The sequence below is a fragment of the Cygnus atratus genome, chromosome 1, assembly GCF_013377495.2.
Source record: "Cygnus atratus isolate AKBS03 ecotype Queensland, Australia chromosome 1, CAtr_DNAZoo_HiC_assembly, whole genome shotgun sequence".
NCBI lineage: Eukaryota > Metazoa > Chordata > Aves > Anseriformes > Anatidae > Cygnus > Cygnus atratus.
The window spans coordinates 193,872,762-193,887,549 of record NC_066362.1 but is presented as its reverse complement, the minus strand read 5'-3'; the positions used below and the strand labels follow the sequence as shown (position 1 = coordinate 193,887,549).

Genomic DNA, 14,788 nt, shown 5'->3' with positions numbered 1-14,788 from the left:
CAGCAAGTCACTGGCTGAACCTATACCTTGTCCCACCATTGCTTATAAACCTTGTGGCTTACATTGTAACTTCTTGATATCTTCCTAATATTGCAGTCAGTTTCATGATGGTAGCACAGATTCAGTGGTGGTTTTTACCTTACGAATGACAGCAGCAGAGACAACATGGTTAGTGGAGGGCGTACAAGGCCACCTGGAACTCTGAGACTGTTAGGTCATGCTCGAGCTTATACACCTGGTAAGGTGAATACACCTACCCAGTACTAAGTTATACATACAACTGCAGTGTTTTTACTGTATATAGAATAGCGGGGCTGTGGGTTGTGGTTATTTTTCAAGGTGCAGCTGTAATATAACGATAGCTGTAGCTTCTTGTCCATTCATCAGCAGACTACATTTTCCTTTTCAAACTCTAGATCTTTAAAGGGATTGAGAGCATTAGTACTTAACTTTTTATCTACTTCATCCCCATAATTCTAATCATGGTACATAGAGTAGTATGGGTGTAATTACTGCAAAGCATGTAATTGAAATTATTCTGAACTTATTATGTTTTTGCTGTTGATGTCAGGATGAACATAAAGCTGTTTTCTTAAAATAATTTTGCGTTATATAATTTTTGTATCAACTGTGCAGAGCATATAATTATTGACATTTATTAAATGCATCCCACATCACAAATATATGACTAATAGGCTCTAGCAGAAATTGATGAGTAATTCCAAACTGTATTTATTATTACCCTGTAATTGAGCAATTTGAGTACTTAACTAGAATTTTTAAAATATGGGAAGTATTTTACATATACCAATGGTGCTGCATAAAAGATGTGCTGTGCCAAATAATGGAATGGAACCCACAGTGCTGTGCTCCAGTGGAAAACACAGCCCTTTGTCATTGCAGTGTAATAGTGCAGTACTTCAGTTAACCTTATTAATTCCCATAGCATTGGCACTGTGTATATGAGAATATATTTGTACTCTGTATATGAAAAGTTTGTTCTTTTCTGAGAACAGGCTGCAGTTTTCCAGATTTCTTATTTTTTTTCAGGATATGTAACGAGCTGAGGTCATTCACCTCTTCTATCCTTCCTTTTAGTTATTTATATTCTCCAGGTAATAACGTATCCTGGGGGCCTCTACAACTTCAAACCCCAGTCAGATTACAGGGAACAATATGGAAGCATATAGTTTTATCAGAAGGCATATCAAACTGGAGTCTGTTCCTGCCTTGATACACTATGGTCAGTGAAGAAATAGTCACATTGTCCTGAGTTATTACTTTGCCAGTATTTATCAAGGTGACTGTTATAACTTCCTATTTTAATTTAAGCCGTAAAGTCTTATAAAAATCTAAATATGTCAGTGAACAGGTCTTATTCAGGTTTGAACAGGTTTTATTCAGATAAATTAAATGTAGAAGTGGTTTCTTTGCTAAGACTACATCCTTTTAAAACTGGTAGATGGCAGTAGAGTATCTATTTTGATATTTTCTATAGATTTACGGAGAGTTTGTTAGCTTTTTGTTCAAGAATAAAACTGTTTTTATCTGTTCCGTAGTCTTGGAAAAAAATAAAATAAAAAAACAGAACAAGTAGATATCTGACTGGCAAATCCTTTCTGCTTTGTACTCCTAGAGCTGTTAACGTATTAAGTTCAGAAATGATGTATCCTAGATTTTTTTTTTTTTTCTAATTTATTGACATGGAATTTCACACTCCCTGCCCATGGCAGGGGGGTTGGAACTAGATGATCTTCAAGATCTCTTCTGACTTGAACCATTTTATGATTCCATTCTAATATGTTTTAGGCTTTAACTCATTTGTCTTTTGCAAATTATAAAACCACATGTAAAATTTGACTTTGTTGTATATTTTTTGAGTGAATTGCTTATGAAATAAATACAAGACTTAGATATAAGCCTGTTTTTTATTATTTATTGAATTTGTGGTAGCAGTTTTTGCAGTAGCTGTGAATTACTGAAGCCAAGACTTTTTCTTCATGTCGTGCATGAGTATAGAGCCGAAACAGGTTTAGTGTTGTAGGAATTCTGTTTTCCTGGAATTCTATTTTTATCAAGCTTCAAAGAAGGAAATGTTAAAATCTTGACATCACCTCATTTTTATTTTTCAGTCACATTTTTATTATTTGTTTTCAACTCTGACATGACTTTCTAGTCATTTCATATGAAGCTACATGGGGATCATTCATTATCTTTATTGTTTTCCATTTTGTTCATTCTCTCTCTTAATTTCTCTAAATGTGTTTTCTTTTACTATAATGCAGTGGTCAATATTAGAACAGCCTATATCCAGAGAAACCCATAAAGTGTGAAATAGATGTAAAAGCTGAGCTGGTCAATTAGTTTTAATAACTGGGTCAATAAATATTGACATTTTAATCTTGAGTACTCCACCTTTACTAATATATGCAATTTACATTTTCCCATGCTGACAATGCAAGGAAGCATACAGTGTATGAATTTTCCACTAAGAAGGCCAAAAGTATTAGGTAGTAGTTTCTGTGCACTGTCCATAGTTATTAGATACTCTGTTCACAAATAAATTACTGTATTGAATTTTTAAATATAAATTGTTTTATGATTAGTTTACCTTACTTAAAACAGGCAGTTTCTGCAAAGATTAATTTTTCTGAATAATCTTCTCACCTTTCTTTAAGCAGACCATTATTTGTGATTGCATTTATTTTTTGGTTGTATTTATTTCCATCCCTCTCATATTTTCAGTCATGGTATTGCTCTCCTGCTTTATGGTAGATTTTTCCCCCCTTAATCATTTATTCAAAACATTTAGATTGTATTTGGACTGCACTAGAACAACATGCAAGAGCTTTTAATGCACAATATATTAAAAGAATATGTTGAGATAACACAGGCAAGCATTGAAAGGTATTGTAAAAGTATTGTGATTTTGAGTACCCTGTTTTATACAAATATGATTAGATTTTCAGATTGCTTAGTATTGTAAGTACACGTGTAACTGCTTGGTACCTTTACAAAACAGAGTGCAAAGGATATGAATCAACAGACCTAGATGTCTATATCTGGGTCTGGTCACTTTGTGGTCATGGAAGTATCATTTTTAAGGTATGATTAATCTTGTTGTAGAGTAGGTATCTGAAGTTGATTATAAAGTGAGCTGAGATAACTGCCTCACTTATTATAATACAGTTAGAGGAGCTGAGTTCTGCTTGAGGTTTGAAGCTAGGTTTCCAGGAAATAAAAACCTTCATTCTAATTTCTACCACATAGTCCCATCTATCTGAGGTACTTATGTAAGGAACTTAGTCTTTCTATGCACTAGGAAGGACTTTTGAAGGACAGTTTAGCCCACTTAAGATCTCTCTGTTCGTTATGTAGGGAGACAAAGGTGGTAATCTTTGTAATTTAGATGCTTTTAGTAAGTTCCTAAAGGTAGGCGGGGTGAATTTGAATTTGCACTTGTCTGCTCTAAGTTCAATTTAAATGTCTATACACAACCTAAAAATTATTTCTTATCTTTAAGTACAGATTCCTAATCACATTCCCTTTTTCAACTGAGTCAAGGTCTCACACTAGATACTCATCCAGTTTGTGCACTCATTCCTGTTCTGCCACGTCATAGACCCATTTTTGTTTTTCATATGACTCCCACATGAAAGGCAAAACTTACTTGTTTTGCCTTGAGATGGAAACAGTTCCTGTGGAGGGACTGCACACATACCATGTAACCTGGAAGGCTTTTGTGGTATACCTTGTAATACTAATACAGAACTAGATTTCACTCCTAGTTTTTGTCAGTTCATTCCCAATCTTAACACGTTGTTTGTACCAATCTGAGTATTTGACCCTCTTGTTTGTATAGGACCTAAACTGAAAAGAGAAAGATCCAGTTTGGATATTAGAGGAAACTTTTTTTATCATTAGAACAGTAAAGCAGTGGAACAGGTCTTCTGGAGAGATTGTGCAGTCTCTGTAGTGGGTATTTTTCAATATCAGACTGGATAAAGCAGTGAGCATCCTGTTCCGATCCCAGAGCTCACCCTGCTTCAAGCAGGAGGTTAGACTATAGACCTTTCGAGGTCCTTTCCAAACTGATTTATTCTATGACACTATAAAAACTGATTTATTCTATGACACTATAAAAACTCAATTTCTCTTTTCATTTGCATAACATTCAGAAAGAGACTGATTTGAAAGCACCGAGGAAACCTTTTCAGAGGCTTTGGTTTCATGGATGCAAAAAGGTGGCACACTAAACAATGTCCATCATACTTAGTCCCTTACCAAAAGTTTGGAGTGTTGGAGCATTTCAATGATGAGGTCAACCTGAGTAGTTTGACATCCATAAAACATTTTCCTTTACCTCTTGAAGGTGAAAGACTGTTCTAAGCTACATTTTTCAGAAAGTGTTCAGGCTGAAAGAGCCACCCATACAAGGTTGCAGCCCAGCCCATTATTTTTTAAAAATGACAGTCAACTGAAAACAGTAAGCTATCGTGGCAACTTTAACAGTAAGTTATGGTACCATCATACCTGTTACACTTGAGAGAAGAAATAGGAAGGAATGGAAAAAGTTTAGTTAGAGTTTTGTAGCTTAATTAAAAGCTTTTTTTTTTTTTTTTTCAAACTTATTGTAAAAATTGGTTTGTATATTTTACAGGTAGATTTGTGTATATTTGTAGTTTATATATATATATATCTTTTGTTTTATGTCTTGTAAGACATTTAACATAAGAATCAATTATAGTAAATGTTATAAAAGAATAACAGTTCAGTTTACTGTCATCTTGTAGTGCTTCATACTCCCTATCAAGGCTGATAAACAAAAAGCTGCTGTTTGCTTCAGCTAAAGAAAATGAAAACAATTTATCAGAAAAAACAAAAGCAAACATTTGCATATCTTTCAAGGATAGAAAATAAGTCCAAACTTAGCAGAAACAACTTTACGTCAAATGCCTGATTCTGGTTAACAGTTCTTCTGAAAGATTAATGATTTTTTTGTTATCAAGTTTTATAAGCTAAGCAAAAAAGAAAAAAGCAAAAAAGAAGCAAAAAAAAAAAGCAAAAAAGCAAAAAAAGCAAAAAAGCAAAAAAGAATCGAATTAATAAATCTTTCTCTAAAATTTCTTGCAAATAATGTTCTGTGAAAATTAACTAAAATTTTATCTAAAATAGCTAAGATACCATTTTTATATGTTGCTTAAGGGGCACTATCATTGTAGAATTTTTACTGCAGTATTATTTCTACATAAATATATATAAATAATATATATAATATATATAATAAATATAATTTTATAAATATTATACAAATATAAATTTTATAAATATAAATATAAAATTATTAAATATATATAATATAAATAATATATATAATATATATAATTTAATATATTAAATATAAAAATAAATATATTTTATAAATATAAATATTATAAATATTATAAATAATATATATATATATGTATATGTATATGTATATGATCAGTTTGTGTGGAGTTACCAGGGTTGCTAACAAGAAAAGGCAGTTGAATCTGATGAGCTGGGTGCTTCTCTTCTTCCTGAGAGTTTTGCAATTATTCTTTTAATTGCTGTCTTTCTTCTTTCTTTAAGTGAATAAATATGCATATAAGTAATTTGGGCTAAGTAAAAAAGAGATCCATGGGAGAATTCTCTTGGTGTTTTGATGCCTGATAAGTACTGTGTGTTTAGTAACACACACTGTTGTTTTATTGACTTTTTAAAAAAATATTTTTTATTTAGATTTTGTGGAAGAGAGGGTTTTAATGAATTATACACCTCATTAGTTTTTAAATTATAGTTGAACACAGACAATGAAAATGGTAAGAAAAGTATGGAAGGCTTTTGGATTTTTGACTTACTATGAGTGAGGCTCAAGTAAGTATTTGAATATTGGTATTGCTTGTGTTTCAAATAAATCATGATTAGTAATTAAGTATGCAGAAAAGCGTGGTCCATAGATAAATTAAGAGTATTTGCTGTTTGCATTCGTGTACATTTTTGTTTATCCTTCTTCAAGATTTGCTTTTGTATTCCCATCCCTCAGGTCATTTCACAGCTTCGGATCCTGAGCAGGTCAGTAAGTGCTGGCTGCAAATTTGACAGAGAAATATGGTCAGCTGAACTTTCCCCTGTTCTCAACCTATGGAAGAAACTGAATCAGGTAGGAAAGTAGCTTATTTGAAAAGACAACTATTTTTTCCCCCAGCAACTACATTAAAAGTAAGGTTTAAGAAATTATCTTGAGTATTGAAACATAGGGAGTTAAAAGGTAAATGAAATGCATTTGAGATGGGAAGTATAATGTTACGTGTATGTAATTATAAAGTCTACATGTGGCCTATCACTTTCTCCTTCATATGGAAGTGAACCCACACGCACAAGACATAACTAGCATCTTGTATGTGTTTACAAAAAGAACAGTAATATATTAGCTTTGAACTTAGTCTTTTCATTTCTCTGATATTCACAAAGCAATGTTTAATGATTTTAAACATTAAAGTATTTCTTCTATGATTTTGAAATATGTACATTAGCTTTAGATCAATGATTCATTGTGACCAGAGACATCATGACCTAAAAACATCTTTTACCTAAAGCATTAGAATGAGAAAAAAACATTTCCCTTCCTCAAATAACTGCATACAAAAAAGTGACACAAAAAAGTTACACATTAAAATTCACAATTACATTTTGAAATTGCTCATTACATCCTTCTTTAGTACATGCTAAGTGTATGATAAATCAACTTTTTGTTAAAATAATCTCTTGCTACTAAATACCTTCGTGATGAATCTGCCGCCTCTGAAATGGGCTGTTGTTAACCAGGTCTGTCATCCTATAAGGAAAAGGAATATATTTCAATGTGACACTTTCCATTATACCTTAGTAACTACACATTTAATTCTGCAATCCTTCCGTACAAGAGCTCTGATGAAACAGTTTCATATATGTATACACAAACAATCAGAAAATTAGAGATTTTTGATTGTAGTGTTTGGAAGATTGATAAATGAGACTAGTTTTAAACTGTACAACATAAATACTCATTAACAGCACCCATTGCTAACAATTAGTTCCTTGGTGTTACTAGTCATTAGCACTACATATTCAAAGCACTTATACTTTAAAACTTGTGTCATAAATTAGCTGTGACCATACAGTACCAGGAAGCTGAAGCCACATATTTGGTGCTGATTGCTATGGTCCTTGATGGTCTTAGTCACCCACATGGGGGTAATCGAGCCTTAATGTTCCTTGACAAGGGAAGCTGGACTTGAACCACGTCTTGCCCATTGGCCTCAAATCTGCGATCTCCTTTTGTAAGAGTTTTCAGTCACAGGACAGCTCTTAGCCTTTTTACCCTTGTTCCTGGACTACAGTACAGACTGCACAGTGCTGTGATGAGCTGTAGGTGGTACCTTACTTTATCACTTAGATGTTTAATTTTCTTGCTTAACTGCATCTTCTTGTCTTAAAGCAAAAGTAGTCTTGTCAGATCTTAACATTGCCCTTCCCCAGTGACTAGTAGGTAACCATCAGCTACTTGTTCATACGTCTCAGACCACTCTTCTTAACCTGTGTGCAATACTTTCATAGCCTTTACTGTTATCCCATGCTTCAACTTCACATCATATCAGGAGACCTGGTAGTGAATTCCACGTCAAACAGCAAGCTCTCTTAACAGGTTGATACCAAGCCTAGAAGGCCAGTACTGGGGCCTCACAGAGTTAACATAAGGCCTAGTTAGTGTGGCCTGTTCCTAGCAACAGCAAGTTTATTTGTGCAGGACTACAGGGTACAAAATGTTATATATTGTTTGCAATCTTATTATATTCTGTTTGAGTTCAGAAAAAAAGCTAAATATTGATTAAACCTTGTGCCTATTGTGCAGTACTTCTATGGATGCAGGAAACCTTTGCTTTAGCTGGAGAACCATTCTGTTCACTAAAGATTAGCTTCAGCCTTACTGATTTATACAGTCTGGATGATCTCTTATCACTGACCATCCTTCCATTCTTCAGTTTTCCCATATGAGTTACCGTATAGATTGTCTAGTTCACAGAACTGAGCAGCTAGTTTCTTTCTGACGTTTGGGTTTATTGATGTTCTGTTCTTGCCACACTGTACCTGAGAACTTTTAAGAGATGCAAAATGCTCTCTGTGATCTGTGCTGTAATAAGGGTTCAGTTTAGCTACCTAAAAATGAGGCTTCCAGTACTATTTCAGAAACCATCAAATATTCATGGCCTGGCAGGTATAAAACAGAAGCAGCAGGAGACCTGTGATCTGCTGGAGTAGCATCTAGAGGCAGAGTGAGACATCTCAGATGTCACTAGATGCCTGCCTGAATCAAGCCTGTAGTGCCTATCTGTCCTTCTGTGTCATTTTAAATAGAAGAAGAAGTATCACCATATGCATCTAGAAAGGAATCTATATTTGACCTACATTTTTACTGTTCATAATATTTTGGGGAAAAAAAAAAGACTCCTGTGTTATCTGGAACTTTTTTCTTTTTATAACATTTTTATGCTGTTAGCAGTTTCTCTTTTTTTTTATCATTTGTAGATCTCATTTAGAATAGGATGGCCTCTGACCTGATGAAGGATTTCTGGAGAGAACATCTGACGAAATTTCAAAAATATAAATAAATGTGCTCTTCATCAAAAGTTGCTTTCATAGGCTGTTTACTTTAAGCTTTGAAAAGGCTGGACATGTATAAAAATTCTACATATATTCCATACAGATTTATATTCTAATTCTTTATTCATTGCTCAATGAAGGCATCATGGGTTTTTTTTTCAGAACTTTTAAATGAAGACCTAGAAATCAAAATAAAATAGTTGAATTGCTACTCAAGTTAACATCCACACATTACTTATTTATGCATGAATAGGTACAGAATATGAGCTAAAATGATCTCCCAATTACAAAGAAGTAAAATCACAAATAACTTTTTATTCCTGAAACCTATAAATTTATTTTTTTTATTCTCATTTCTGGAAGCATATCATTTATGTGTAGCTGCAGACTATTATCCTTTTTCTTTTATCTCTTGGATACAGATAATATTAAAGTAGAAGCAGATGGGATAGATGCTGAAAAGACCTTCTATTCCATTTACAAAAAGCAAATGTTAGTCTTCTACCTGTCAAATGTAATTATTACCAGCGGTAGTTGGGAATAATGATTAACTATCTGTTTCAAACTGTCTGAAACACAGGAAGTGTCCAGTATAGATCTGAATTGATTCTAGCTAATGTATTTATAAATTCAAAGCTGTTTTTAAAATCAGCCACTTTTTATTCCAAAGGGCAAAAGAGCCACAGAAACTTGTTAAAATTAATATGTAGACAAAGATTAAGTATGTTTTAAACATTTTTATTCCAGAGCTGAGAATATAAATCAAGGATTAATTCAAAAAGGATTTTCTTACAAATGCCTTGAAAATAGTTATGCAGCACTTAAGTGCTGATGATTCTGAAGCATAACAAAAATGTCCCCATCACATAGGTTTGACCTATAGAATTTATACTGAAATAATTTATCATAGTCTTCAAGTGTGGACATATGTTTGTCTGTCCACTCTTAATACCATATAGTGATCACTTCTGTATTTTGTGACACAATGGCCAAGTTTAGGTGGTACCATGAACAGTAGTTGACTGCATATTTCTCTAACCTGAATATCAGTGCTTCATCCTATAAAAATTGGCATAGAATATATAAGAAAGACATACTGAAAGAATGCCTGTGACAGAATGATAGAATTTATGCAGTCAGTGAATTTGAGAAATCAATCATAAAACGTGCATTATACCTGATACTGGCTAATGCAGTGGTTTTACACTGATGGCTAGCTAAGCTCCACCACGCTGCTTTCTCACTCCCCCTCCTGAACAGTCCAGGGGAAGAAAATATGACTGAAAAATAAACCCTCATGGGTTGAGATAAGGACAGGGAAATCACTCAGCACGTGCTGTCATGGACAAAACAGACTCAATGTAAGGGAGATTAATGTAATTTGTTGCTTACTGCTGACAGACTATGGCAGTGAGAACTAAAAGCAAACTAAAAATATCTTCCCCCCATTCACCCACCTTCTTCCACCTCCTTCCCCTGAGCACCCCAGGGGAACAGGGAATGGGGGCTGCGGTCAGTCCCTGACGCTTCGTCTCCACCGCTCCTTCATGGTCACTCTCTGCCCCTGCTCCACGTGGGGTCCCTCCCACGGGATGCCATCCTTCCCAAACTGAGCCCGCGGGGACTGCTTCAAGAACTGCTCCCACATGGCTCTGTACCACGGGGTCCATCCCCCAGGAGCAAACTGCTCCAGCACGGGTCCCCCACGGGCAGCAGCTCCCCCCAGGATTACAACCCTGCTTCAGGAAAGTAGACTTTGGCCAGTTCAGTGATCTACTTGGAAGAATCCCATGGGACACTGTTCTGGAGAGTAGTCCTGCAAAGCTGATTGCTTTTCAAGGTTCACCTCCTCCAAGCTCAGTGGTCAATCTCAACAAGCAGAAAATCAAGCAGTGGCAGCAGGAGGCCTCCATGGATGAGCAAGGAATTCTTGGCAAAACTCAAGCATTAATAAAAGTGTAGAAGAGGTGGAAGCAGGGTGTGGTGGTACAATTGGCATGGGAGGAATAGCTGACATAGAGATGCTGTCTGAACATGCAGGGATGAGGCTAGGGAAACCAAAGCATATCCTGAGTTGAATCTGTTGAGGGATTTAAAGAGCTGTACTAGGTATGGCTTAACTTTAAGTTAACTTTACAGCCTGTAACTTAGCAGTAGTTATGGTGCTGTCAGCCCACCACAAGACCAACAAGAAAAGTTTTACAGGTATATTAGCAATAAAATGAAGATTAGGGAAAGTATTGGCCCACTACTTGAGTGGGAATGAGGGTCTGGCCACAAAGGACAAGGAAAAGGCTGAAGTACTGTGTGTCTTCTTTGCCTCTGTTTACTGGTAAGTTCAGCCTACAGCAATCCCAGGTGCCCAAAAGTGACGGGAAAGTACAGAGCAAGGAGGCCTTACCCTTTGTGGAGGAGGGTTGGGTTAGAGAATGTTCAGACCAACTGCATTTAAACAAGTCCACAGACCCTGATGAGATGCACCCGTGAGTGCTGAGGGAGCTGGCTGCCTCCACTGTGAGACCACTCTTGGTTTTCTTTGAAAGATCAAGCTGATTATCTGAGGTTTCTGAAGACTGAAAGAAAGCAAATTTTACTCCTGTGAAGGAATGGGCAGAAAGGAGAATCTGGAGAACAATAGGCCAGTTAGTCTTACCTTGATCCCTAGGAAGGTGTTTGAGCAAATAACCCTGGAAACCATTTCCAAGGGTTTCCTGGGGCCATGAAGGTGATTAAGGATCTGTGATAGGAGCAGCAGATGAGAACCTGGACTGTTCAGCCTTGGGGATGAAAAGGTTTAGGGAGATCTTATCAGTTTGTGTATCTGCTATTGGGAAGGAGCAAAGAGGACAGAGCCAGACTCTTCTGAGTGATGCCCACTGACAGCAAGAGGCAATAGGAACAAACTGAAATAGAGGAAGTGCCATTTAAACACAAGACAAAACTTTCGTACTGTGAGGATGATCAAACACTGGAACAAGCTTCCCAGAGAGCCTGTGGAGTCTCCATCCTTGGAGATACTCAAAACCTGACTGGACATGGTTTTGGGCAGCCTGCTGTAGCTGACCCTGCTTTGAGCAGGGGGTTGGACTAGATAATCTCCAGAGGTTTCTTCAACCTCAAATATTTTGTGATTCTGTGAATAGCAATCCTTCCTGCTCAGTTTTCAGAGCTATCTCACACAAACTGAGCAAAAATGGCAAATATGCTTTGAAAATTTTAGATATTTTGGAATAGGAAATCATTTTTATATATTAATACAGCAATGAGATCTTAAATGCTTTAACTTTTTCAAAAATATTTCTGGAAATTTGAAAGGCTGTTTTTCCTGTTAGTGCCATGCATTTCACAAAGACCTGTTAAATGTAGCTGCCAATTATTCAGACAGTCTGCAACTGCTGAGATGGGGAGTTTATTATTTTTAGTCCATCCATAGCAACAGAATCATTGAAGTTGCCTCTCTTTCATAATGGTTTATTAATCTATCCAGGATGAAGACTCTGGAAATAATTTTTCATTGATTTTTACTTCAAATTAAATAGATTCTTATAATCATGTTCAAATCAATACATTGATGTGTTCAAAGTTACACAAGTTAACTTTCCCTTTCTGTTTAGCTGTTTGGGACTAATGCAGAATCTCTTGACGTTTTCATTTATGTTAGCTTCATTTGAAAATACACTTTTTTATTCTTGCTTTTGGAGAATACCCTGGTAATAAATACAGTCCTAAAACTGCTTCTGCAGTGCCTTTCAGCATGATTTAATAACAGTTTAACACTAATCAAATTAATTATACTTTCATGAACCTGCCATTAAGTTAAAAACAAACAAACAAAAACAAACAAGAAAAACCCACAAAATACTCAGATGCTCAGTATAAGCTTGCATTCAAGATTATTTACTTAAGAAAATGAAGGCATCACTAAATAACTTGTCAAACAGTTGCTACACAAAATTTAAAACAAATCTTCCTTGATGTTGAAGGATCATAGAATCATAGAATGGTTTGGGTTGGAAGACACCTTGCAGATCATCCAGTTCCAATCCCCCTGCCATGGACAGGACATGTCCCAGGGATCAAGTTGCCCGAAGCCCCATCCAGCCTGGCCTTGAACACCTCCAGGGATGGGGCATCCACAGCTTCTCTGGGCAACCTGTGCCAGGGCCTCACCACGCTCCGAGTGAAGAACTTCCTCCTAACATCTAATCTAAATCTCCCCTCTTTTAGTTTAAAAACATTCACCCTTGTCCTATCATTACCTGACTGACCAAAAAGTCACTCTCCATCCTTATTATAAGCCCCCTTTAAGTACTGAAAAGCTGTAGTGAGTTCTCCCCGGAGCCTTCTCTTTTCCAGGCTGAACATCCCTCATTGGGTTCATATGGGCCCACTTTTCTAGTTTGTTCAGGCCCTTTTGGATGCCTTGTGTTGTATCAACTGCACCACTCAGTGCAGACTGCTTGGTGTCATCTGCAAACTTGCTGAGGGTGCCCTCGATCCCATTGTCTATGTCACTGATAAAGACATTGAACAGTACTGGTCCCAAAACTGGTAGGGTGATGCCCCACTACAGCCTGTTGGCCAGCCCACGGCCATCAGAGTAGTTCAACCACCCTGTGTTCTGGTGTCTGTTCTCTTCCCACACAGCCTTCTGCCATGACAGTGTAGACCAGGCCCCCGTATAAGCACTTAATTGTCACGTAACTGGATGTGCATCACTGTCCAGCGTAATGCAGGCATCATATTTTAGTTTTCAGGGAAGCACAAACTTTCCGGACTGCAACTGGGGCTGTGTAAGTGTTCCGTCATGTCCAAATGGCTGTCTGTCACGACCAGAGAGAGACAGGAGAAAGGGCTGTAATTTGTTTGCAAGGTGGATGCATTTTCTGCCTTGTTTCAGGGAAATTTTTTTCTGCCTTCATGAAAGTTAAAAGGCCCACTCATGCTAAAAATTTTGAAACTGCTTCAAAATGATATTTGCTGAGTAGAAGATCATAAGCAGTCATGATTGCCAAAATCATCATCTGTTCTGCCTTATCATTTGTTGTGTTTGTAAATTGAAGGTTGATCAATTATTTTCATAAAGTTGCATAATGCTGCAAGACAATTGCAAAAGAAGTTTGCAAGATCAGCGGCTTGCTGCTGTTTTACCTAAAAGATTAGAACCTCAGCTTTAACAAAAAAAAATTTTTTCACCAAAGAAAATCAGTAAAATGGGAATATAGGGTCATTTTCTTTTGGTATTTTCAGCAAAGGAAGGAAGAGGCAGAATAGGTGTATCAAAAGACCAGTGGCATATTCGAAAAACAAACAACAACAAAACTGAATTTTAGAATCAAACACAGAACTAATCAAATGCAGAAAATATATTTTCATTATATTTGTTGCATTTCTGAAGGGGCAGTTTTCAGAACATACTGGAGTTTGAAACAGCTGAGTTTATGAAGGTAATGAAGAAAAGCTTAGAGCAGCTTAGGTGAGACTGTATGAAAACTAAAATTGTACAGACAGTAGCTAGTACAGAAGTCAAAAAGGGAAAATGATCAAAGTCTCAAGATGCATCTAATTTAATATTGGTAACATAATACAGTTTTTAATGTTAAAGATTAGAACCTATCTTCAAGTTTCTTATGATTAGGAAGAACAGTCTACTTCAGAAGTTCTTCATCTTAATTTTCAGGCAGGTCATGAGAATATTTTTAAAGCTGATGTGAGTTATATACATAATGGATTTTAAGGGAATGTAATAGAATATTAAATGTGTAAGCTGATATTGGTATTCATGTTTAATTTTGCTATAAAAATGACAGATTGGTTGTTTTAACAAATTCCCAGGAGAAATCATTAAAAAGAGTTATGAAATGAATATGCAGTTCATAGGAGACTTATGTGAAGGGCAGTGTTGAGGAACTTATAGGACTCCTCCTTTAGTAAGCTTTTCATGAATGAAGACAGTCTATGTGAAAGACTGAGCAAAGCATGCAAGTTGCAATGTCTTTTTTTCTGTCTTTTTTATGCAATTAAATACTCCAACAAGAAGTGATCAAGTAGATTGTGCCACAGAACCAAGAAGCAATTGATATCAAATATGATCTGGATCCCAGATGAGTTAATTACATTTTTA

General features: G+C 36.0%; 1 protein-coding gene across 1 annotated transcript in view; it reads left to right on the top strand.

The window, feature by feature from the left end:
- Window positions 1–14,788, top strand: part of DYNC2H1 (dynein cytoplasmic 2 heavy chain 1) — a 167,238-nt gene that overhangs the window by 112,351 nt on the left and 40,099 nt on the right. The window contains exon 83 of the mRNA XM_035542461.2: window positions 6,068–6,184. Within this exon, the coding sequence (XP_035398354.1) occupies window positions 6,068–6,184 (117 nt within the window). The remainder of the gene's footprint in view (window positions 1–6,067; window positions 6,185–14,788) is intronic.